This window comes from Oncorhynchus masou, chromosome 3, assembly GCF_036934945.1.
Source record: "Oncorhynchus masou masou isolate Uvic2021 chromosome 3, UVic_Omas_1.1, whole genome shotgun sequence".
Taxonomy (NCBI): Eukaryota; Metazoa; Chordata; class Actinopteri; order Salmoniformes; family Salmonidae; genus Oncorhynchus; species Oncorhynchus masou.
Genome location: NC_088214.1, coordinates 49,591,368 through 49,618,727, shown reverse-complemented (window position 1 = coordinate 49,618,727; position 27,360 = coordinate 49,591,368). Strand labels below are relative to the sequence as shown.

The 27,360-nt window shown below is 40.1% G+C and overlaps 1 protein-coding gene across 1 annotated transcript in view; it reads left to right on the top strand.

The window, feature by feature from the left end:
- The window catches only part of LOC135518350 (cadherin-7-like), a 113,046-nt gene that overhangs the window by 9,475 nt on the left and 76,211 nt on the right, over nt 1–27,360 (top strand). The window contains exons 2-7 of the mRNA XM_064943468.1: nt 10,392–10,686; nt 13,964–14,083; nt 17,413–17,580; nt 19,063–19,250; nt 23,830–24,083; nt 24,428–24,564. Of these exons, the coding sequence (XP_064799540.1) occupies nt 10,392–10,686; nt 13,964–14,083; nt 17,413–17,580; nt 19,063–19,250; nt 23,830–24,083; nt 24,428–24,564 (1,162 nt within the window). The remainder of the gene's footprint in view (nt 1–10,391; nt 10,687–13,963; nt 14,084–17,412; nt 17,581–19,062; nt 19,251–23,829; nt 24,084–24,427; nt 24,565–27,360) is intronic.

Genomic DNA, 27,360 nt, shown 5'->3' with positions numbered 1-27,360 from the left:
GTACCTGTGGATGTATTTCAAGGCCTATCTTCAAACTCAGTGCCTCTTTGCGTGACATCAAGGGAAAATCAAAAGAAATCAGCTAAGAACTCAGAAAAACAATTGTAGAACTCCACAAGTCTGGTTCATCCTTGGGAGCAATTTCCAGACTCCTGAAGGTATCACGTGCATCTGTATAAACACCATGGGACCATGCAGCAGTCATACCGCTCAGGAAGGAGACGCCTTCTGTCTCCTAAAGATGAACATACTTTGGTGCGAAAATCAATCCCAGAACAACACCAAAGGACCTTGTGAAGATGCTGGAGAAAACAGGTACAAAGTATTTATATCCACAGTAAAACGAGTCCTATATCGACATAACCTGAAAGGCCGCTCAGCAATGAATAAGCCACTGCTCCAAAACCGCCATAAAAAAGCTAGACTACGGTTTGCAACTGCACATGGTGGCAAAGGTCGTACCTTTTGGAGAATTGTCCTCTGGTCTGATGAAACAAAAATAGAACTGGCCATAATGACCATTGTTATGTTTGTAGGGAAAAGGGGGAGGCTTGCAAGCCGGAGAACACCTTCCCAACCATGAAGCATGGGGGTGGCAGCATCATGTTGTGGGGGTGCTTTTCTGCAGGAGGGACTGGTGCACTTCACAAAATAGATGGCATCATGAGGTGGGAAATTATGTGGCTATATTGAAGCAACATCTCAAGACATCAGTCAGGAAGTTAAAGCTTGGCCACAAATGGGTCTTCCAAATGGACAATGACCACAAGTATAATTCCAAAGTTGTGGCAAAACGACTTAAGGACAACAAAGTCAAGGTATTGGAGTGGCCATCACAAAGCCCTGACCATAATCCTGTAGAAAATTTGTGGGCAGAACTGAAAAAGCATGTGCGAGCAAGGAGGCCTATATTTGGCGGCAGGGTAGCCTAGTGGTTAGAGCGTTGGACTAGTAACCTCAAAGTTGCAAGTTTGAATCCCTGAGCTGACAAGGTACAAATTGTCATTCTGCCCCTGATCATCGCAGTTAAACAACTGTTCCTAGGCCATCTTTGAAAATAAGAATGAGTTCTTTAACTGACTTGCCTTGTTAAATAAAGGTTAAAAAACAAATTTACACCAGCTGTGTCAGGAGTAATGGGCCAAAATTCACCCAACTTATTGTGGGGAACTTGTGGAACGCTACCTTAAACGTTTGACTCCAGTTAAACAATTTAAAGGTAATGCTACCAAATACCAATTGAGTGTATGTAAACTTCTCATCCACTGGGAATGAAATAAATCATTCTCTCTACTATTATTCTGACATTTCACATTCTTAAAATAAATGGTGATCCTAACTGACCTAAGACAGGGAATTTTTACTTGGGTTAAATGTCAGGAATTGTGAAAAACTGAGTTTAAATGTATTTGGCTAAGGTGTATGTAAATGTCTGACTTAAACTGTATTATATCGAATTTAGTTGTATTTTCTATTGTTTTATTGACTGTACACACAAAACACCCCATGACCTCAAAGGAACATGTGTACATCTGAAAGAACTAGATAGGCTTGATGGAATTTTCACTGTATTACTTATAACTATCAAAGGGAAAGATGGAGCTACTACCATATTGCTTATGCCTATCAAATTATTTCAGATCTACACAAAGTGCCTCCGTGGCGAAGGGACTGTTTTTGGACCAAGCCTCTTGACTTCATCTTCCAAGTCAGCAAGTGGCTTATATCCATAAAAACCATTCATGAATGACAGAGTTTCCTAATACTGCCAATAAGAAGGCAAACCTTCCGACTGGTACACAGCAGCCCTTTTCAGATGCATAGACCAAAATCCAACAATTGATTCCCAGCTTTCCAATGCTCATTACTAAGTTATCTCAAAACTTTGCAAATGGTCTAGCTGTCACTCGATTTTTATGTCTCTATTTTTATTTTGGTCAGGGTGTGATTTGGGTGGGCATTCTATCTTCATGTTTCTATCTTTTCTATTTCTTTGTGTTTGGCCAGGTATGGTTCTCAATCAGGGACAGCTGTCTATCGTTGTCTCTGATTGGGAATCATACTTAGGTAGCTTTTTCCCTCCTTCTGTGTGGGATCTTGTTCTTCGTTTGTGACCAGGTAGGTTGCACTACGAAGCTGTTCGGTTGTTGTTTTCTTTCTTTATTGTTTTGTTTTGTCTAAAAGTTTCACTTCAACAATAAATATTATGTGGAACTCAAGGAACACTGCGCCTTGGTCTCATCTTTCTGACTACAGCCGTTACACTGTTCTGCCCTGCATAAGAGTGAGCAGTGCCCTAAAAAACAGCTCTATTTTGTTATTCTGTTAGATCTCTTGTAAAATTAATTTGGGAGATAGACTATTCAATTGGTCATGTCTCTATTTGTTTCCTATAAAGGGAGAGATTGTATGTAAGTCAAGTAGACCGAGACATCGTCAAATGTAATTTAATATTAACTTCCCCTGTTACCTTTCTGAACAGGGCTTCGACCAGTGATTATAATAACAGTAGGACCTCTGTTAGAACAGTTTTAAGTTGTTTCCAATACTAACCAAGGCTTTGCTTCCGTGATGGGAATGAGGGTACATTGACACATTAGTCGTTTAGCAGACGCTCTTATCCCGGCTACTTACAATAAGTGTGTCAACAAAGTCAAGCACATAACATAATTGTTGCTATTAAAGCCTGTTACATTAATTACTTTCACGGTCATATGTATTGTATTCCTGTCTGCCTGACCTGGGACACTAAGTTTCAAAAATAACTTCATACTCGCTAAGCTAGCGTGCTTACATGTACCCTACCATAAGGTTGTTGTTTACAGTAACCTCTTCACATCTCACATGAGAGAATAAGTAACACTTTACGTTAAGTTGCTCTTATACCAGTGTAGTAACACTTATTACTACAGTTACAAAATTGTTACATATTACTTCAGTAAATACTTAGCAATTACATAGAAATAGATTTTTTTTTTTATAACAAGTTGAACTTTTCCACATTTTTCCATACAACGTCCTTTAAATAAAGAGGGATGATTGAGTCTTAAGTATTGAATTAGAGCTGCATGGCATCCATCAGCTCTCGGGCCAAAGCCCATCACTCAGGATATGACATGCATTTCGACGCCGCTTATTTGATAGGATGGTTTATGTGCTGACGAACGGGCACATTCGTTGAGGGGAGAAAGCAGTCAGAGACTGATAATTGATGTGTGTCGGCAGGGGAGATGGCACGACAACGCCATATTCCTTCATCGGGTGACATTTACGGAGCCAGTTGAGATGTGGGGTTAGCTGCGATACAGGAAGTGAAACGGATGAATACTAAATTAGCGTGTCTGAAACGAGCTGGGTTTGTACTCTCGCTGGCATAATTGGTGTTCGCCACGTGCCATTGGACAAACGAGGAGGCTTGTGTTAGCCAGGTTCATTTGTCTCCCTTTATCACTGTTGAAATATATTGTGTTTGATAGATACACACACACACATGAACACCCACAGACAGACACGTTCACACAGACACATGTACACACACACACACACACACACACACACACACACACACACACACACACACACACACACACACACACACACACACACACACACACATATATATTTACACTTGTTGTGACTTAAATTGCATTTTTTTTATGGATGGCTATGACACCTATATAAGATTTTCAAAACCCATATTTATTCAAATGAATTTTTCCCTGGCAAGAATGTATTTCATTTGAAAGTTTTCTTCTTAAATCCTTTGTTGTTGTAATGAATTCTTTACAGTTATGTATATATATATATATATATTATCATATTTTAAATAACTTGTAGAAAATGCTCTTTATGACACTGTCATGGAGCATTATGACCATCCTGTGTCACTTTACTTGGAGTAAGAAATATATGCCCTCATATCAATCATCAGTCAAAAAGAGTGGGTGTCCTTATCCTGAAATATGCACCTGCATTAATCCCAGTCATCAGCAAGAGAGCATTGGGGGTAAAGCATGTCTGACATCAACCAACTTCTGTACCCACACTACTTTTAGCCTATATTCAGTACCCAGTTTGTTCTCTATGAGCTGTTTCTTTAGTCTGTTTTCTTTAAGCCACTTCAAGCTTGCATTTGTTATACATTTCTGGTGGGCCTTTTTCTAAGCAGATAGCAAATATATTGTCCTCAGATGTGACATTGTAATATCTAGCACTTTTTTTGTTCTGTGAAGCGGTAAGAGATGCCCACTAGCCTTGGAAGAATGACAGACATGAGCCACAAGGGTCATACTCTGTGTGGACTTTGTTTGCTCAGCTCTTTTCTGACATTGGTAAAAGTAACATCCTGAGGACCTGACCATCCTAAAGGGATATATCCTGAACTGAGAGACATTTGTAACTAGCCACTTTACCACACTTATGTAGGATTTTAATTTGATCACCCTTTTGTTGCTAGATAATTTTCCTGTGCCGCAGGAAATGTAGATGAGCTTTGTGATATAGGTAAATTCACTGAAAACACAAACTAACACATAGTTAGGGTAGTTGATGTGATTTTAATTCTCTATATTGACAAGCACAAACTTTTGTTTTCTTGAAAAGCCATAGTCAATCAATCAATAATATAATAATATTCTTAGGTAAAAAATGTTAATCTTTAATTTACAATCTGTAGAAACTATGAGAATAGACAGATTCAGAACTTTTACGAAACATTACAGCACAGTTTAAAAATATATGGCAATTAGAAATCAAAACAGGATGGTTTTCAGAGATAGATGGGAGGGTTTGAGGGTAGCTGAAGGGTGGGACCAAAAACAAATTTAAAAAAGATAACTAATCTAAGGCAATGTAATTGAAATTACTACATTTGAAATCTTTTAATTAATGAGGATCCATGACTGGTGTTCAGAAGTTGCATTTTAGAGCAGTCAGAAACCTCTGAAAGTGTCATTATTTATGTTTTAACCATAACATTTTACTGCCTGTTGTGTGTTTCCATCGGTGTGACATACTATCCTATGGGGTGGAGCCAATAAATGAAAAGAGAAAAAGGGGTTGTCTTGAACAAAATGTTAAAAATATTTTTTTATGGCATATGGCAGCTTTTTACTTTTCCTGAAGCCTCATTTTGACCAGCAAATAGCCTAACCATCGATCAAGCAACATTATAGACGAATTGCTGCGCCAATACAGGTGATATTAATATTTTATATTGGAAAATGTACAGGGAAGCTAAGTTGTACACCTGTACTCGATCAAGTCTTGAGGGGGAGAAAAAAAGAAAGGAGTTCTACACAACATCAATACACAGCCATGTTCCCTACCCCGAAATGTATATGTTTAAAAACGTGTTGGAAATACAATAATTGCACAATAACACATTTGATTGTAAGACAAATTGAATTGAATTGTCACATGTTAAAAATGCATTGTACCCTGTCTTTGCTTTCACGAACATCTGAAAAAGCTTGTCTGGAGAGCATTTTTACTTCCCAAATACATTAGTATTTTTATTCCAAATGTACTGAAAGCACATTATTAAGTAATTTCACATGTACATTCCCTGTTTTTGTTTACACAACTATAACCCTTGCAAACATGTCATATTTTCGGTCATATCTCAATGGCTACTAGCTATTTTGGCCTTGACGGAACTGATGTCCTCACCTATTCCAACTCTAGCATCCCTTGAGCAACTTTGAACAAATAACACAATGGCTGGAAACTAAAGCAGAATTTTTTTTCTAAATAGTGTAACTTAAGTAGCTGCGGGCAGTCACTTAGAAAAGAGCATTGAGCTGTGCCATGGAGACCGTCTTGTTATTGGGACTGCGAGCCTTTGCCTATAGAGAAGAGGGCGGATATGGAATAGACTTCTGTGTTTTTCTCCTTGGTTCATTACTGTAAATACACAGATGACTGAGCAGAACACAGAACAAAACACAAACTCTCTTTTCATACTCCTGGGTCTGGAGAGGGTTGACTTGAAAATTAGGATGGTTTAAATATTAGAGGAGAAAAAGCTAAGAGCCTGGCTTGTGACCCAGTTGCCTCAAGAGACCGAAATTAAATAAAGTCAGTCAGAGAAAAAGTGTTTCTCTATTTGAAACAGAGGGAAAGAAAGAGCGGGGGTGGATGGGTAGAGAGGGAGAAGGGCAACATAGATTTCCTGTTTGAGATGATATAGAGCATTTCTTTTCAATCTCCAGATACCAGTGAAGGTTGCTGAGGGGAGATCGGCTCTAAAATAATGGCTGAATTTGAGTTTAATGGCTGGAATGGAGTGAATGGAATTATATCAAACACATGAAAACAAAACAAAAATGTGTTTGATACCATTCCATTTAACCATCCTGTCCGTATTATGAACTGTCCTCCACTCAGTAGCCTCCACTGCCAGACACATATTACAGTCATGAATGTATTGTATTAGAATTCTTTTTCATTGACAAATGAAAACAAGCCCAAAGATTTTATTTTTTTATTTGATTTATTTCACCTTTATTTAACCAAGTAGGCAAGTTGAGAACAAGTTCTCATTTACAAGTTCTCATTTACAATTGCGACCTGGCCAAGATAAAGCAAAGCAGTTCGACACATACAACAACACAGAGTTACACATGGAGTAAAACAAACATACAGTCAATAATACAGTAGAAAAATAAGTCTATATACGATGTGAGCAAATGAGGTGAGATAAGGGAGGTAAAGGCAAAAAAAGGCCATGGTGGCGAAGTAAATACAATATAGCAAGTAAAACACTGGAATGGTAGATTTGCAGTTGAAGAATGTGCAAAAGAGAAATATAAATAATGGGGTGCAAAGGAGCAAAATAAATAAATAAATACAGTAGGGGAAGAGGTAGTTGTTTGGGCTAAATTATAGATGGGTTATGTACAGGTGCAGTAATCTGTGAGCTGCTCTGACAGCTGGTGCTTAAAGCTAGTGAGGGAGATAAGCGTTTCCAGTTTCAGAGAATTTTGTAGTTCGTTCCAGTCATTGGCAACAGAGAACTGGAAGGAGAGGCGGCCAAAGGAATAATTGGTTTTGGGGGTGACCAGAGAGATATACCTGCTGGAGCGCGTGCTTCAGGTGGGTGCTGCTATGGTGACCAGCGAGCTGAGATAAGGGGGGACATACCAGGCAGGGTCTTGTAGATTACCTGGAGCCAGTGGGTTTGGCGACGAGTATGAAGCGAGGGCCAGCCAACGAGAGTGTACAGGTCGCAGTGGTATGTAGTATATGGGGCTTTGCTGACAAAACGGATGGCACTGTGATAGACTGCATCCAATTTATTGAGTAGGGTGTTGGAGGCTAGTTTGTAAATGACTTCGCCGAAGATGAGGATCGGTAGGATGGTCAGTTTTAGAGATACCCAGGCTTATGTTTTTGTTTTTACATAAAGAAATTCTATTAATAGCATTGATTCTAAATCTCCTTAATTCAGATACGAAAAACCCTGGCGCATTATGTTTCTTCACATACGGAGTCAGATGTGAAATAAACTTGTTGTCCAATACTTGCATTTTAATAACTCGAGATTCAGTGGCTGTATTTGAATGAAATCCATTGTAATAATGAGCGAAGTTTGTACACAGCGAAAAATAATAAACTACGCAATTCCATGTTACACCACCTCTAATAAATAAGAAATGACAGAAAAACACATTTTCTTGAAAACAGATCCCCGAAACCGAGGGCACCTGGAGTGGTACCTGAGAAATGTGAAGCGTGTTGTACACTGATGTTTTATGTTTAACAAGATATCCTTGACCAAGAACGCCAGTTGGTATTCATGTGTTCCAGAAATGTGCTGATTCTGCAAAGACTGAGGTGTGTGAAGAACAGAACAACTTGACTTAATCTTAACACGCAATTCCCAGCTGTCTTGTAAAAAATGTCTAAACCAGATCAAATCATGTCAACAGTCTCTAAGTATTATTCTACACTGCTCAAAAAAATAAAGGGAACACTTAAACAACACAATGTAACTCCAAGTCAATCACACTTCTGTGAAATCAAACTGTCCACTTAGGAAGCAACACTGATTGACAATACATTTCACATGCTGTTGTGCAAATGGAATAGACAACAGGTGGTAATTATAGACACTTAACAAAACACCCCCAATGAAGGAGTGGTTCTGCAGGGGGTGACTACAGACCACTTCTCATTTCCTATGCTTCCTGGCTGATGTTTGGTAGCATGAGACGGAGTCTACAACCCACACAAGTGGCTCAGGTAGTGCAGCTCATCCAGAATGGCACATCAATGTGAGCTGTAGCATGAAGGTTTGCTGTGTCTGTCAGCGTTGTGTCCAGAGCATGAAGACGCTACCAGGAGACAGGCCAGGACATCAGAAGACGTGGAGGAGGCCGTAGGAGGGCAACAACCCAGCAGCAGGACCGCTACTTCCGCCTTTGTGCAAGGAGGAGCACTGCCAGAGCCCTGCAAAATGACCTCCAGCTGGCCACAAATGTGTATGTGTCTGCTCAAACGGTCAGAAACAGACTCCATGAGGGTGGTATGAGGGCCCGACGTCCACAGGTGGGGGTTGTGCTTACAGTCCAACACCGTGCAGGACATTTGGCATTTGCCAGAGAACACCAAGATTGGCAAATTCGCCACTGGCGCCCTGTGCTCTTCACAGATGAAAGCAGGTTCACACTGAGCACATTTTGACAGACGTGACAATCTGGAGATGCCGTGCAGATTGTTCTGCTGCCTGCAACATCCTCCAGCATGACCGGTTTGGCGATGGGTCAGTCATGGTGTGGGGTGGCATTTCTTTGGGGGGCCGCACAGCCCTCCATGTGCTCGCCAGAGGTAGCCTGACTGCCATTAGGTACCGAGATGAGATCCTCAGACCGCTTGTGAGACCATATGCTGGTGCGATTGGCCCTGGGTTCCTCCTAATGCAAGACAATGCTAGACCTCATGTGGCTGGAGTGTGTCAGCAGTTCATGCAAGAGGAAGGCATTGATGCTATGGACTGGCCCGCCCGTTCCCCAGACCTGAATCCAATTGAGCACATCTGGGACATCATGTCTCGCCCCATCCACCAACGCCACGTTGCACCACAGACTGTCCAGGAGTTGGAGGATGCTTTAGTCCAGGTCTGGGAGGAGATGCCTCAGGAGACCATCCGCCACCTCATCAGGAGCATGCCCAGGCGTTGTCGAGAGGTCATACAGGCACGTGGAGGCCACACACACTACTGAGCCTCATTTTGACTTGTTTTAAGGACATTACATCAAAGTTGGATCAGCCTGTAGTGTGGTTTTCCACTTTAATTTTGAGTGTGACTCCAAATCCAGACCTCCATGGGTTGATACATTTGATTTCCATTGATATTTGTTGTGTGATTTTGTTGTCAGCACATTCAACTATGTAAAGTATTTAATAAAAATATTTAATCAGATCTAGGATGTGTTATTTTAGGGTTCCCTTTATTTTTTGAGCAGTGTATATTAGTTCAATGATATACAGTGCCTTCAGAAAGTACACACCCCTTGACTTTTTCCATATTTTGTTGTGTTACCGCCTTAATTTCAAATTGATTAAATTGAGATATTGTGTCACTGGCCTACACACAATACTCCATAATGTCAAAGCGGAATTATGTTTTTTTTTAGAATTTTTACTAATTCATTAAAAATAAAAGCTGAAATTTGTTGAGTCAATAATGGTGGTGGCTGCTTAATGTTATTGGTATGCTTGTCATCAGCAAACACTAATAAAACACTAATAAATAAACAATATAATACTAAGCACAGGAAAAATCCTAGAGGAGAACCCGGTTCAGTCTGCTTTCCAACAGACCCTGGAAAACAGGAATTCATCATGTGATATAATGTATATGTATTTAGATGTAAATCAATAGTGTCACTGGTTTTATTTTCAAGTGCTATTGCCGCTTTCCATGTTGTCTGTAGCTTGTGAGGTGTGGAAACTCTTTGTTGCTTTTATGAATTTTGTCTTGCTGCTTTTTATTCTATGTTGCTATGTCTGTATGCTACGTCTTGCTTGTCCTATGTTGCTCTGTCTGTATGCTATGTCTTGCTTGTTCTATGTTGCTATTGTCTATATTGTAATTGTTTTCAATAACCTGTCCAGGGACTGCGGTTGAAAATTAGCCGGCTGGCTAAAACCGGCACTTTTACTGAAACGTTGATTAATGTGCACTGTCCCTATAAAAATTAAATAAACTCAAACTATTAACACAAAGACATGTAAAGTGTCTTCTTTGATATTGTCTCAATAACTATCTGACTCCCACAACCTCAAAATGTGTTATTGAGTGCAGAGCAGAGGACCACTTTCCATTGTGACAAATGGAAAATAAAGCTGTTTTATTTTGTAATATAACCTCATCTCTACCCCTGTAGCTGCACTCGGACGTGGACAAGGGTGAAGGGCAGGTGAAGTACGTGCTCAATGGCCAGGGAGCTACCTCCATCTTCACCATTGACGAGAACACTGGTGATATCCATGCCACCAAGCGTCTGGATCGCGAGGAGCAGGCTTACTACACACTCCGGGCTCAGGCCAGGAATCGCGAAAACAACCTGCCCGTGGAGCCTGAGTCCGAGTTTGTCATCAAGGTCCAGGATATTAATGACAATGAGCCCAAGTTCCTGAATGGGCCCTACTCAGCCAGGGTCCCTGAGATGTCCCCAGTGGGTGAGTAACATTAAGTGACATCAACCCAGCTGGCAAAACCGAGCAAAAACTGTTTTTAGTTGGAGTTATCTAATTTCAACCAGTTTTTCCTGATGGGAAGTCCTATGGAATGGTGCAAAAAATGCATAGTGGGTGACAAGCAATAGGCATACACTGTGTAGCATAGAGGTCGTTTTGTTTAACTTTCTTACTACACTGGACAAAAATATGAACGCAACATGTAAAGTGTTGGTCCCATGTTTCATGAGCTGAAAAAAAAGATCCCAGAAATGTTCAATACACATAAAACAAATATTTCTCTCGAATTCTTTGCACAAATGCATTGACATCCTTGTAAGTGAGCATTTATCCTTTGCCAAGATAATCCATCCACCTGACAGGTGTGGCATATCAAAAAAATTATTAAACAGCCTGATCCTTACACAGCTGCACCTTGTGCTAGGGACAATAAAACGGCACTCTAAAATGTGCAGTTTTGTCACACAGCACAATTCCACAGATGTCTCAAGTTTTGAGGGAGTGTGCAATTGGCATTTTGACTGCAGTAATGTCCACCAGAGCTGTTACCAGAGAACTGGATGTTAATTTCTCTACCATAAGACACCTCCAATGTTGTTTTTGAGAATTTGGTAACTGCCTTACAACTGCTGACCATGTGTAACCACGCCAGCCCAGGGACCTCCACATCCAGCTTCTTCACCTGCGAGTTCATCTGAGACCAGCCACCCGGACAGCTGATGAAACTGTGGGTTTGCAGAACCGAACAGAGTGCCCCCATGGTGGCGGTGGGGTTATGGTATGGGAAGGCATAAGCTACGGACAACGAACACAGTTTCGTTTTATCGATGGCAATTTGAATGAACAGAGACACAGTGACAAGATCCTGAGGTCCATTGTTGTACAATTCATCCGCCGCCAACACCTCATAGTTCAGGATGATAATGAATGGCCCCATTTCCCAAGGATCTATACACAATTCCGGGAAGCTGAAAATGTCCCAATTCTTCCAAGGCCTGCATACTCACTAGATGTAACTACATGTCACCTATTGAGCACGTTTGGGATGCTCTGGATCGACGTGTCAACAGCTTGTTTCAGTTCCCTCCAATATCCAGCAACCTCGCAAAGCCATTGAAAAGGAGTGGTACAACATTCCACAGGCCACAATCAACAGCCTGATCAACTCTATGCAAAAGAGATGTGTCACACTGCATGAGGCAAATGGTAGTTATGCCAGATACTGACTGGTTTTCTGATCAATGCCCTTAACTTTTTTTACCCCATAGAGTTGATGTCCACGCACCAGCGGGAATCTAATTAGCATTAAACAAATCACCATCACTGTCAGTTTAAGATAGAGATATCTATAGTATTTTAATTTTTATTTAACCCTTATTCTACCAGGTAAATTGACTGAGAACACATTCTCTTTTGCAACATTCTCTTTTATACATTCAAGTATAAATTACCAAAGTTACGATAGATTGTTATAGATTTTCTGTTAATTACCTAAATTCCTGAAGATTCCAGTAACTTTGGTCAATGTTTTTACATTCTACCGTAAAGGTCAAATATGTTCCCCCAATTTTCCCTTTAACTGCCACCAAAGTAACACAGTGGTGACATCTCTGTATCCATTATGAAATAAATATGTCCAAAGCCACAATTGGCAGGCAAAGGGCAAAAACATAAAAAAGAGTACCAGAAAAAATACAAGAAGCGTCGAAAAGTAGACTTTTGTCTTCATAGAGAGCCATTGAATTGTACCTTGACCAAGATATAGTGAAAGAGCAGCCGGCTGTGAAGCCAATAAACAACTGGGAAAGGAGGCGGCCTTCTCAATCATGAGGAGAAAGGGACCGGGGGGGGAACTTATTTAACTGAGTTCAAGATTCTACCAATACATTTGAGTAGCCACTATAGCTGGCTGAAATGGTCCCTTGTGACTGAATTGATTGTGCTGAAGAATTGCAGATGAATTAATGAAGGCCAGTTGAACCACCAAGGTAGTGATTGGGTGACATTTTATATGCTGATATTGTGTCTTGTCTTGGAACTGTGTGAGTATGTTTATACCAATGCAAATGGAAAAAAACACATGCATGCAATCAAAACTCGCATGTACTGTATGTCTGTGGTAGCTTCCATGTGGGCTGTCTTGAAACTTGTTGTTCTTCCCGATTCAGGGCATGGCGGAAATGATACATTCACAAAACAACTATTATTAGTGTCCATCTGCTTTAATTAGGATCATGTTCAAAATGTTTATTAAACATAAGCAGGCTTTATCACAAGTTTCATATTCACAAAGGTATGTTTTGAAGCAGTTTGAAATAACAAAGTTTGCGCTGATTTTCAAAGCACACCTCACAACCAGGCTAATGAGAGCGGGGCGGCAGGTAGCCTAGTGGCTAGAGCGTTGGACTAGTAACTGAAAGGTTGCTAGATTGAATCCCAAAGCTGACAAGGTAAAAAATATGTTGTTCTGCCCCTGAACAAGGCAGTTAACCCACTGTTCCTAGGCCGTCATTGAAAATAAGAATTTGTTCTTAACTGACTTGCCTAGTAAAATTTTAAAAAATGTAACACATTGAATTGAAACACAAGACCAACTCTAGCCTACACCATGCAATACATTATCACTACAACCCTACTTTTGGCATTTCGTGTAACGACGTTCTTCTGTTGAAGGAGGAGCGGACCAAAATGCAGCGTTGTGGTTACTCATATTTATTAATGAAAATGACGAGACAATGAAAATACTGAAATGTACGAAAACAACAGACGGAAACGTGAAAAAACTATACAGCCTATCTAGTGAAACTAAACACAGACACAGGAACAATCACCCACGAAACACTCAAAGAATATGGATGCCTAAATATGGTTCCCAATCAGAGACAACGATAATCACCTGACTCTGATTGAAAACCGCCTCAGGCAGCCATAGACTATGCTATACACCCCACAAAACCCCAAGACGAAACACACCACAATAAACCCATGTCACACCCTGGCCTGACCCAATAAATGAAGATAATACATTTTGACCAGGGCGTGACATTTCGTCTAGTGGATAACACCACCACGTTCACTATCCATCCGATCCCTCATGGTATCAAATCCTGGTTCCACAGCTACTTCGACAAAAAAAATGATCAGCATTTCTCTGTCTACCTATATTATCCTGTCTGTTCAACTACAACGCTTGAAGAACAAATAAATGGTGAAACAGGCTTTTCAGTTGTTTTTATGACCAAATAATTTGTCATTACAGGCACATCTGTGGTGACGGTGGTGGCAACAGATGCGGATGACCCCACATATGGAAACAGTGCCAGGGTGATCTACAGCATCCTCGAGGGCCAGCCCTACTTCTCCGTGGAACCAAAGACAGGTGAGGATTAAACCAAATCACACAGAGGTGTATACTGTCTAAAAGCTGGATCAACGAACACCCCAAGGTGTTGGAAGCCAGGGTCAGCCACAGTGAAGCACCCCTGGAGCTGGTTTAGGGGTTAAGTGCAAAATAGGGATACCTAGCATCCCATCACATTCTGTGCTGTCTGCCGTCACTTATACGCATAATTACATACAAATTATTAAACCTCCGCAGGGATAGTTTGTTAGATTGCAAAATTAAAATATGAGATATATTGGAGAATTTTGACATTATGTTACACAGCAAAGTCAAGTTTCCTCAAACTTACAAAAGGCAATTAGATTGAAAGCTTATTTGAGTGTTTTATGTTTTGTACATTTTCAGTTTGTAGATAAATACATCACTAAATATTTCTTAAAATTGCCCAGTAGCGGTACGTGGGTAAGATCACTGAGGAAGCCAAGCCAGGATTAAAGCCATGTTACAAGCTATGTTGTGATAATTGCAATGTTTGCTCTATAACCCATTAGTTCATATGCCACCGTAATACACGATAAAGCCGAGACAACAAAATGACATCAAATCAAATGTTATCGGTCACATACACATATTTAGCAGATGTTATTGCGGGTGTAGTGAAATGCTTGTGTTCCTAGCTCCAACAATGCATTAGTATCAAACAATTCACAACAACACATACATCTAAAAGAAAAAGAATGGAATTAAGAAATGTATCAATTTTAGATGGAGTGACATTGACTAAAATCCAGTAGAATAGAATACAGTATACACATATGAGATGAGTAAAGCATAGACTAAAATACAGTAGAATAGAATACAGTATACACATATGAGATGAGTAAAGCATAGACTAAAATCCAGTAGAATAGAATACAGTGTACACATATGAGATGAGTAAAGCATAGACTAAAATACAGTAGAATAGAATACAGTATACACATATGAGATAAGTGAAGCATAGACTAAAATACAGTAGAATAGAATACAGTATACACATATGAGATGAGTAAAGCATAGACTAAAATACAGTAGAATAGAATACAGTATACACATATGAGATGAGTAAAGCATAGACTAAAATACAGTAGAATAGAATACAGTGTACACATATGAGATGAGTAAAGCATAGACTAAAATACAGTAGAATAGAATACAGTATACACATATGAGATGAGTAAAGCATAGACTAAAATACAGTAGAATAGAATACAGTATACACATATGAGATGAGTAAAGCATAGACTAAAATCCAGTAGAATAGAATACAGTGTACACATATGAGATGAGTAAAGCATAGACTAAAATACAGTAGAATAGAATACAGTATACACATATGAGATGAGTAAAGCATAGACTAAAATACAGTAGAATAGAATACAGTATACACATATGAGATGAGTAAAGCATAGACTAAAATACAGTAGAATAGAATACAGTATACACATATGAGATGAGTAAAGCATAGACTAAAATCCTGTAGAATAGAATACAGTGTACACATATGAGATGAGTAAAGCATAGACTAAAATACAGTAGAATAGAATACAGTATACACATATGAGATGAGTAAAGCATAGACTAAAATCCAGTAGAATAGAATACAGTGTACACATATGAGATGAGTAAAGCATAGACTAAAATACAGTAGAATAGAATACAGTATACACATATGAGATGAGTAAAGCATAGACTAAAATACAGTAGAATAGAATACAGTATACACATATGAGATGAGTAAAGCATAGACTAATATACAGTAGAATAGAATATAGTATACACATATGAGATGCGTAAAGTATAGACTAAAATACAGTAGAATAGAATACAGTATACACATATGAGATGAGTAAAGCATAGACTAAAATACTGTAGAATAGAATACAGTATACACATATGAGATGAGTAAAGCATAGACTAAAATCCAGTAGAATAGAATATAGTATACACATATGAGATGAGTAAAGCATAGACTAAAATACAGTAGAATAGAATACAGTATACACATATGAGATGAGTAAAGCATGTCCAAAATTCGCCAACAGTCACACTGTGGCGGGAATAAATTCAACTACACACACATTAAAGTAAACAATGCATGTAACAAAACGTTACATGACCTACAGCTTAGGGTTAGGGTTAGGGTTAGGCCAATCAAGTTAATGTATCAGTTTACTAAACAGTTTACTAAACAACTATGGTATGGTTGAGAGAATGACAAGAATGTGCAAAGCTGTCATCAAGGCAAAGGGTGGCTACTTTGAAGAATCTCAAATAAAAAATGTATTTTGATTCGTTAAACACTTTTTTGGTTACTACATGATTCCAAATGAGTTAGTTCATAGTTTTTGTCTTCACTATTATTCTACAATGTAGTAATTAGTCAAAATAAAGAAAAACCCTGGAATGTGTAGGTGTCCAAACTTTTGACTGGTACTTTATCAAACGTAGTTACCACTTAATACAACTCAAACTGTGTTTTATGATGGTTCTCCTGATGTTACTGAGTGTAAGGAGGGATGCACACGTACAGTTGTCTTTTCCCAGATTAAAAGCCTCTCCTCTGCCATCAAGGACAGCATTTACAACCTAACGCGCTGCCTCTTATTTCATCATTCTTTGAGTGGAGTACTGCATGCATGAACCAGAGTGCTGACCATGGGCAACGGGGACAAACTGTAATAACGTTCCTGAGATATGAGTTTAAGGCTCAGAGAGGTGATGGCGCATTTGCCAATGATTATTCTAGAATACAACCATATGGTCATTGTCATACCAGGGAGAAACTCTTCCCAGCAAGCAAGAGGTTGCAATGACATCGTTATGATGTATTTGATGTTGTGGTCAGGTTGTGTACTGGTTGTTTAAGGAGGTTTTGTTCATGTCGTTTAATCAACCATAAAAATGTATCTTTATCTGGTTTTAACCTAATGATCTGACGAGATCATAAGAGCCATAATATGACTTATTTCTCACGATGCCTTGATCTCGCCATCATTTTCTTTCTATTTTTCGGAGTGTAACAAAGACCACTTGGTTGTAAATCACATAATGTCTTCTCATCCTGAAAACCAGTTTACAACCAAAAAAAAAACAAAATTATTACATAATGTGCCAAATTTTGCACGCTGGGCAAGTCGTAGTGGGATTTGTATACTCTTTTTTATGAGTTACTATAATATTATAATGAATCTGAGTAAAAAATGAATCAGTCATTTCAAGAAGGTTGAAAAATTGCAACGTAGAAGACAAAACATACCAAGATGTACCAAGTTATATTATAACTGAATGCCCTAAGTAAAGTGTTATTGAATCTTTTTTTGCAGGCGTGGTCAAGACGGCTCTGCCCAATATGGACCGTGAGGCCAGGGACCAGTATCTGTTGGTCATCCAGGCCAAGGACATGGTGGGCCAGATGGGAGGACTCTCTGGGACCACCTCCGTCATGGTGACTCTCACTGACGTCAACGACAATCCACCACACTTCTCTCGCAGTAAGCCCTTCTTTTCAGTCAGTTTGCACACTTTTTTATTTATTTAACCAGGCAAGTCAGTTAAGAACATGTTCTTATTTACAATGACGACCTACACCAGCCAATCCCGGACGATGCTGGGCCAATTGTGTACCGCCCTATGGGACTCCCAATCATGGCCGGTGGTGGATTCAAACCAGGGTGTCTGTAGTGATGCCTCAAGCACTGAGACGCAGTGCCTTAGACAACTGCACCACTCTGGAGTCCAAAGACTGTAAAAATGTGACCGGATGCGTCTCTGCTTGGCACTCAGCATTAAGGAGATAGACTGAGGGTAAGGCTCTGCGATAGACTAGAGTTATGTCTAGGGGGTGTACTTGTACATCAAGCTGCCTCAAGAGAGAAACAGGAGATAGGCTCCTGCTCCTATGAAACATTCCGGCTCGCTCGTGCAAGGGTCTAAAGTTTGATTTTTAATAAGGGCAAAAATAACATTGTTTTAATAAAACTGTATACAGTATTTTGGGGGCCAGACTATATCTACAGGACCATAATCAACAACAGAACACCATTACTCAACTAGAAAAGGCTATTTTTACAACAACCGTTTTTTTATCGCTACCTAATGAAAGGTGGTGCCATTGTTAAGAAGACGGTATTGAGACAATGCTATAACAGCATTATTGAGTGATAGAGAAGGGGCTGACCCATCTAAAGATCTGTATTTTCAGATCAAAAAGCTCCATCCCAGTGACTTGTGGAGAATGAGCATGCTTTTGTCTACCTGCCCATGGACTTCAAGTGGAATTAGCAGGCTGGCTAAATCTGGCACATTCACAGAAATTTTGATTAATGTACTTTGTCGCTTTCAAATAAACCTAATAAAGTGAAGTTGCAAACCTGAAGGTTCCATGGTTCCTTGAGATGTGTGTAACAGTGTTGGGCTGCGTGGCGCAGCGGTCTAAGGCAATGCATCTCAATGCTAGAGGCGTCACTACAGACTCTGGTTTGATTCTAGGCTGTATCACATTCAAGCCGTGATTGGGAGTCCCATATGGCTGCGCACAATTGGCAGAGCATCATCTGGGTTTGGCAGGTGTAGTAAATGACAATTTGTTCTTAACTGACTTGTCCAGTTAAATAAAGGTTAAATATATAGAGATTTTTTAATGACTCAGCCAGGGATCGAGCTCCCAACCTTCCAATCTCAGAGTGGACACAAACCAGAAGTTGTTGGTTGAGAAGGAAATGGTGGTGGGAATCTATCCACAGACATGTCAGACTCACACAATAGTTAATATAGCTCACTCTGCACAGGGTAGAGGAACCCTACAGAAAAATAACAACAGAAACAGGTAGCATTCATTTAGCAACAGGGCGATGAGCGTGGACATAGAGCGAAGATGGAAAATGGTATCATCAATAACTTGTATGTGTGGGCTGTTTTTATAATTTTCCTCTTCTCTCTGTCTCTATCTGTCTCTCTCTGTCTCTCGCCTGTAGAAAGTTATCAATTCAGCATGTCTGAGTCCCTGCCAGTGGCCTCAGTGGTAGCCAAGATAAAGACGCTAGACTCGGATGTGGGGCCCAATGCTGAGATGGAGTACAGGATTGTGGATGGGGATGGCCTCGGGTTGTTCCGAATCACCCCCGACAGAGACACACAGGAAGGCCTCATCACTCTGCAAAAGGTATAATGCAGACCTTTCCTTTAAGGAAGCCATCGCTAGAGGTCTGCTATAGTATTGCACTGTCCTCATGGACACCCTATAAGACCAATAGATAATGTGTCCGTATTAGGACAGTGGAAGTTGTCAGAGTCAAGAGTTTGAAGTTGGTGTCAAAGCGACAACAACACCAACTCAAATCTCCAAGTGAGTTTGACACATTCCATGGATGTGTAACTCTTGTCCATGGACACTCTATAGATGCAGATCCTTAATCTAATGCTTTTCCAACACTGGTCCCAGATAGCTACTTTGTGTGCATGCTCCATTTGCTCCACGCCGGCAATAACACAACTGATACAGCTAATAATTTTTATTTTAACCAGGAAATTCCCATTGAGACACAGGCTTATGTGAAACAGGTGTGTTAGTACTAGGCTGGAACTAAAGCCGGTACACACCATAGCTCCTCAGGCTGTGTTCAAAATCTGTCTTGCCTACTTTATTATTAACCTTTAATTAACTAGACAAGTCAGTTATGAAACAAATTCTTATTTACAATGACGGCCTAGCAGGGAGCAGTGGGTTAACTGCCTTGTTAAGGGGCAGAATGACATATTTTTACCTTGTCAGCTCAGGGATTCAATTCAGCAACCTTTTGGTTACTGGCCCACCACTCTAACCACTAGGCTACCTGCTGCCCCCTACTATTTACTAAAACTACATACTGTCTACTAATTAGATTACATACCATTTAGAATGTACTGTTTAGTATGAATGTATGCAGTAAGCAACAAATATCAACGTACTAGGATTATCCATATGGAGAATGCGTTGAAAATGCGCACTTCTGTTGTTTCCCACCCTTTGTTCATGTTGATAAAGACCTCCTCTTATCTGATTATAAGCTGTAGTAAAACACACATGGGTCTGAAAACACGATTCTCTTGCTCAAAAGCCTGCAGTGAATTCTACTAGATGAAAAGCCAAAATGAGTATGACATCCTAGCATTTAAAGCACATGACATTTTAGAAATTTGACATACTTTAAAACTATATTATATTTTTGCAAATCCAATTAGTCTTCAATTTAGAACACAAGTATGGGTATTCATACACGGCCAAAGTCTGTAAGATGTCCCTTGGAGTTTGAAGAATTTGAATTCTAAATGATTCTTAAGTTTCTCTGAACCTAATCATAAAGCTTTTGACTCTTGACAAAATATGGAGATGGAGATAAAAAATATCTCTTTAGCTTTTTTATACAATTTGAATTATTTACAGACAATGAGTGTATGCTCAATACTTTGCATTTGATATCTTAAAAAGCAGTAATTTCATAACTTTGACAGGATGAATAAATGAGGAGTTGCGCGAGTGTGTCAGAAAACATTTTCAGGGTCTTGTATCTTTGTCTTAAGATCAATATTTTGCCTTGGCACAGTTATGTACTGTAAGTCAATATGACAGCAATGTTCAGAGATTGAGAAGGTTCAGAAAACAATTGTATATGTGTGGACAAAATGAGATCAGAATAGTAAAGGGTATGAATTAAACCTGGGCCTTCATATATTGTGATTTTAGCGGACTTATTTTATTATTATTTTTTTCTTGTTCCTATTGTTCCTCACTTTCTTCCTTCCCTCTCGTTCATCTCTCTCTCTCCCCTCCCTCTCTTCCTTATTTTTTTATTTACTCCCTTCCATATTTAAAATAAACCTTTGTCTCTATTCTCAATCCTCAGTAGCTTGCGATAGTATTCACCCCCTTGGAATTTTTCCTATTTTGTTGCCTTACAACCTGGTATGAACATTTTTTCATTTTTGGGGGGGGGGGTGTATCATTTGACTTACACAACATGCCTACCACTTTGAAATATTTTTTTGTGACACAAACGAGGAATAAGAGAAAAAACTGAACTTGAGCGTGTATAACTATTCACCCCCCCAAATTCAAGACTTTGTAGAGCCACCTTTTGCAGCAATTACAGATCCAAGTCTCTTGGGGTATGTCTCTAAAAGCTTTGCACATCTAGCCACTTTGATTCTTGCCCATTCTTCAAGACAAAACTGCTCCAGCTCCTTCAAGTTGGATGGGTTTCCGCTGGTTTACAGCAATCTTTAAATCATACCACAGATTCTCAGTTGGATTGAGGTCTGGGCTTTGACCTAGACATTCCAAGACATTTAAATGTTTCCCCTTAAACCACTTGAGTGTTGCTTTAGAAGTATGCTTAGTGTCATTGTCCTGCTGGAAGGTGAACCTCCGTCCCAGTCTCAAATCTCTAGAGGACTGAAACAGGTTTCCCTCAAGAATTTCCCTGTATTTAGCGCCATCCACAATTCCTTCAATTCTGACAAGTTTCCCAGTCACTACCGATGAAAAACACCCACACAGCATGATGCTGCCACCACCATGCTTCACTGTGGGGATGGTTTTTCGGGGTGATGAGAGGTGTTGGGTTTGCACCAGACATAACGTTTTCTTTGATGGCCAAAAAGCTCAATTTTAGTCTCATCTGACCAGAGTACCTTCTTCCATATGTTTGGGTAGTCTCCCACATGCCTTTTGGCGAACACAAAACGTGTTTGCTTATTTGTTTCTTTAAGCAATGGCTTTTTTCTGGCCACTCTTCCGTAAAGCCCAACTCTGTGGAGTGTACTCTGTGGAGTGTACGGCTTAAAGTTTTCCTATGGACAGATACTCCAATCTCCGCTGTGAAGCTTTGCAGATCCTTCAGGGTAATCTTTGGTCTCTTTGTTGCCTCTGATTAATGCCCTCCTTGTCTGGTCCATGAGTTTTGGTGGGCGGTGCCATGTTCTTTCCATTTTTTAATAATGGATTTAATGGACTTTTTTAAAATGAATTATGTGACTTCTGAAGGTAATTGGTTGCACCAGATGTTATTTAGGGGCTTCACAGCAAAGAGGGGAATGTATATGCACACACCACTTTTCAGTTTTACACTTTTTTAAATGTTTTTGAAACAAGTTATTTTTTTCATTTCACTTCACCATTTAGGACTATTTTGTGTATGTCCATTTATATGAAATCAAAATAAAAATCCATTTAAATTACAGGTTGTAATGCAGCAAAATAGGAAAAATGCCAATGGGGATGAATGATTTTGCAAGGCACTGTATTCCTTCCATCCATCCTACATATTGTGTAGTAATTGTGTAGTAATCATGCTACATACTATTTCAAATAGTTTATTTTTTTATTTCACCTTTATTTAACCAGGTAGGTAAGTTGAGAACAAGTTCTCATTTACAATTGCGACCTGGCCAAGATAAAGCAAAGCAGTACAACACGAACAACAGCACAGAGTTACACATGGAGTAAAACAAACATACAGTCAGTTATACAGTAGAAAAATTAGTCTATATACAATGTGAGCAAATGAGGTGAGATAAGGGAGGTAAAGGCAAAAAAAGGCCATGGTGGCGAAGTAAATACAATATAGCAAGTAAAAAACAACAGGCCCTCCGATTTGACACACTGAACTCTATCAGAGAAATAGTTGGTGAACCAGGCGAGGCAATCATTTGAGAAACCAAGGCTATCGCGGATGAGGATGTGGTGATTGACAAGAGTCGAAAGCCTTGGCCAGGTCAATGAAGACGGCTGCGCAGTATTGTTTCTTATCGATGGTGGTTAAGATATCATTTAGGACCTTGAGCGTGGCTGATGTGCACCCATGACCAGCTCTGAAACCAGATTGCATAGCGGAGAAGCTATGGTGGGATTCGAAATGGTCGGTAATCTGTTTGTTGACTTGGCTTTCGAAGACCTTAGAAAGGCAGGGTAGGATAGATATAGGTCTGTAGCAGTTTGGGTCAAGAGTGTGTCCCCCTTTGAAGAGGGGGATGACCGCAGCTGCTTTCCAATCTTTGGAAATATCAGACGACACGAAAGAGGTTGAAAAGGCTAGTAATAGGGGTTGCAGATAATTTTAGAAAGAAAGGTTCCAGATTGTCTAGCCCGGCTGATTTGTAGGGGTCCAGATTTTTCTCTTTCAGAACATCAGCTGACTGGATTTGGGAGAAGGAGAAATGGGGAAGGCTTGTGCGAGTTGCTGTGGGGGGTGCAGTGCTGTTGTCCGGGGTAGGGGTAGCCAGGTGGAAAGCATAGCCAGCTGTAGAAAAACGCTTATTGAAATTCTCAATTATAGTGGATTTAGAATATACTATTTAATAAAAACGTATGCAGTAAGAAACAAATGTCAACATCATCCATACAAACATTATTTCATCTAATGCACAATCGTGTTGTTTCCAGCCATTTTTTTCATTTTGGTACAGCACATCCCCTTATGTGATTATCAAAAGTTGTCAAACACACACAAGGTCCCAAAAGATGATAATTTTCCTCAATAGCATGCAGCGAATTCATACTAGATGAAAAGCCAAAAGAATTGCCGAAATTTCAAAATTTTACATATGTCTGGTGCAAACCCAATTTTACAATATTTTCACATTCCCAACTAGGCTACTATTTAAAACTCAAGTACTGGTATTCAGACATGCCCAAAGTCTGACCCTCCCTACTCCTTTCCCTACTTCCTTCAATAAATATCTCTTTCTCCCTTTCAAATCGGTAGGGCCTGGACTTTGAGACCAAGTCGAGCTACACCCTACGTGTGGAGGTGTCCAATAGACACATCGACCTGCGATTCCTCTCCCTTGGCCCATTTAGCGACACAGCTACAGTGCGCCTCATCGTGGAGAACGTGGACGAGCCGCCTGTCTTCTCCTTGCCGCTCAGCAAGATGTTACTATCGGAGGCAGCAGAGGTGGGCACCACCATCGGGACGGTGTCCGCACATGACCCCGATTCCACCAACAGTCCCATCAGGTAGGGGTGTGGCAAGGATTCATCATAGCAAGTCCTAAATCGTAATGCTCTGTTACTGTTTGAACGTTTTTGATCAGTTCGATTTTGTGTTTCTACGACAAATACATTTGCTGGTTGTTCAACTGCTTTTTACGTACATAGTATGCATCAGTTGTAGCCTTCATCATTCGATGTATGATTGCTCCTTATTATAACAGCCTGCATAAATGTACAGTATGCATCCCTGATTAATGTATTGCCCACAGATGGTCCATAGAATGTGTTTATACGGCGGGTGCTGTTGAATCTGGCCCATGATAGGAAGCCTCTTCAATAGGCTCTCTCTCCTGACTACCTAACTCCAGGTACTCTATAGACCGCAACACCGACTTGGAGCGCTTCTTCAACATAGACGCCACCACCGGTGTCATCAGCACTGCCAAGCCCGTGGACAGAGAAGTCAACGCCATACATAACATCACCATCTTCGCCATGGAGAGCTGTAAGTGTTCTTGCTATGCTCTGTCTGCACAGTTGCTACATTATATCTGGGTTCTTGTCAATCACTGTTTACACCTTAAGGATACACAATGGAGTTGCTAATTGTGTACATCAAATGTTTGCTTTCTATACAATGAGGTGATTTCTGGACAATATGTCTATTTAAGAGACCCCTAAAGAGCACCCCTAGAGGCAAATGTTATGTAGTGCCTCTTCAACAGTGACATCAAATACAATTTAAGAATATTTCACACGGATAAATCCTGTATCCTAAAAGATATACTTAAGCTTCCTGTACTATTTCCCAATGAATATAATTAGTAGCAGGCTCACTAAGATGTTGCCAAATTCTCCCGGAAGTCTGAAAATTAGTAGGGAGAACGTGCACAGACCCTTCATATCCTTGACTTGTAAATGAGAGTTTGAGCAGATGCTCTGCTGCTACAGAGGTTGACTGCAGTTGATCGCTGGCTCTAGAACTTGTGGTGTTTGATCGAGCCTCACCTTGATTCAGAACGATGGCCGAAGCTGATCCACACACACACGCTTTCCTCCCAATGCCCGGGCTCTCCCGCTGCAGACTTTGTCTGTGACCTTCACCAAAATAAGTGCACCTGTTCCCCAATCATTCCATCTGACTCAGTACTACTGAGGCTGGAGTTCAATTAAACCTGCACTGTGGCAAACCCCGATTGGGGTTGGAGGTGTGTAACATTGCTCCTTAATCATTTTACTTTCAACATGTTTAAGTAGATTTCTAACTACTCTAACATAACGAATCCCGAGCTGACAAAGTAAAAATATGTCTTTCTGCCCCTGAGCAGTTATCCCAAGGGTTCTCCTATGGGGACAGCTGATGAACCCCTTTGGAGCCTTTTTTCTACGAGTGCACAGTTCTATCTACTCTAACATTGCTCCTTAGTCAATGACATTTCACTTTCAACACATCAGTAGAGTTGAGTAGGGTACTCTAATGTCCCTCCTTGTAAATTTAATTGAACTTTTAACATATTTTATTAGGATAGAGTACTACTATAACCACTCCTCAGTCAATTTCATTTGACATTCAAAACCTTTTAAGCAGTGCGATTAATTAGACAATGAGTGAATATTGAATAAAACTCAAATCGAAGTAGATATAACGGGAATTTTTGCAGAGACAGTATATGAATTCTTTATTTTTTTTATTTTACCTTTATTTAACCAGGTAGGCCAGTTGAGAAAAAGTTCTCATTTCCAACTGCAACCTGGCAGTAGCAGATAAACATAAAGCAAAGCAGTGCAATACAAACAACAACACAGAGTTACACATGGAACAAACGTACAGTCAATGACACAATAGAAAAAGTCTATGGCGCAAATGGCGCAAGGAGGTAAGGCAATAAATAGGCCATAGTAGCGAAGAAATTAACACTGGAGTGATAGATGTGCAGATGATGATGTGCAAGTAGAAATACTTGTGCGCAAAAGAGAAAAAAAGTTTTAAAAAACAATATGGGGATGAGTTAGGTATATTGGATGGGCTATTTACAGATGGGCTGTGTACAGCTGCAGTGATCGGTAAGCTGCTCAGATAGCTGATGCTTAAAGTTAGAGGGAGATATAAGTCTCCAACTTCAGCGATTTTTGCAATTTGTTCCAGTCATTGGCAGCAGAGAGCTGGAAGGAAAGGTGGCCAAAGGGGGTGGTGGCTTTGGGGATGACCGGTGAGATATACAGTCTAAGTCGGAAGTTTACATACACCTTAGCCAAATACATTTAAACTCAGTTTTTCACAATTCCTGACATTTAATCCTAGTAAAAATTCCCTATCTTAGGTCAGTTAGGATCACCACTTTATTTTAAGAATGTGAAATGTCAGAATAATAGTAGAGAGAATGATTTATTTCAGCTTATATTTCTTTCATCACATTCCCAGTGGGTCAGAAGTTTACATACACTCAATTAGTATTTGGTAGCATTACCTTTAAATTGTTTGACTTGGGTCAAACGTTTTGGGTAGCCTTCCACTAGCCTTCCACAATAAGTTGGGTGAATTTTGGCCCATTCCTCCTGACAGAGCTGGTGTAACTGAGACAGGTTTGTAGTTCTCCGAGTGCTCGCACTCATTTTTCAGTTCTGCCCACAAATTGTCTATGGGATGGAAGTCAGGGCTTTGTGATGGCCACTCCAATACCTTGACTTTGTTGTCCTTAAGCCATTTTGCCACAACTTTGTAAGTATGCTTGGGGTCATTGTCCATTTGGAAGACCCATTTGTGACCAAGCTTTAACTTGGTGTAACTCTGATGTCTTGAGATGTTGCTTCAATATATCCACATAATTTTCTATCCTCGTGATGCCATCCATTTTGTGAAGTGCATCAGTCCCTCCTGCAGCAAAGCACCCCCGCAACATGATGCTGCCACCCACGTGCTTCACGGTTGGGATGGTGTTCTTCGGCTTGCAAGCATCCCCCTTTTTCCTCCAAACATAACGACGGTTATTATTGCCAAACAGTTCTATTTTTGTTTCATCAGACCAGAGGACATTTCTCCAAAATGTACGATCTTGTGTCATTTGCAAAACGTAGTCTGGCTTTTTTATGGCGGTTTTGGAGCAGTGGCTTCTTCCTTGGTGAGCGGCCTTTCAGGTTATGTCAATATAGGACTCGCTTTACTGTGGATATAGATACTTTTTTACCTGTTTCCTCCAGCATCTTCACAAGGTCCTTTGCTGTTGTTCTGGGATTGATTTGCACTTTTCGCACCAAAGTACGTTCATCTCTAGGAGACAGAACCTGTCTCCTTCCTGAGCGG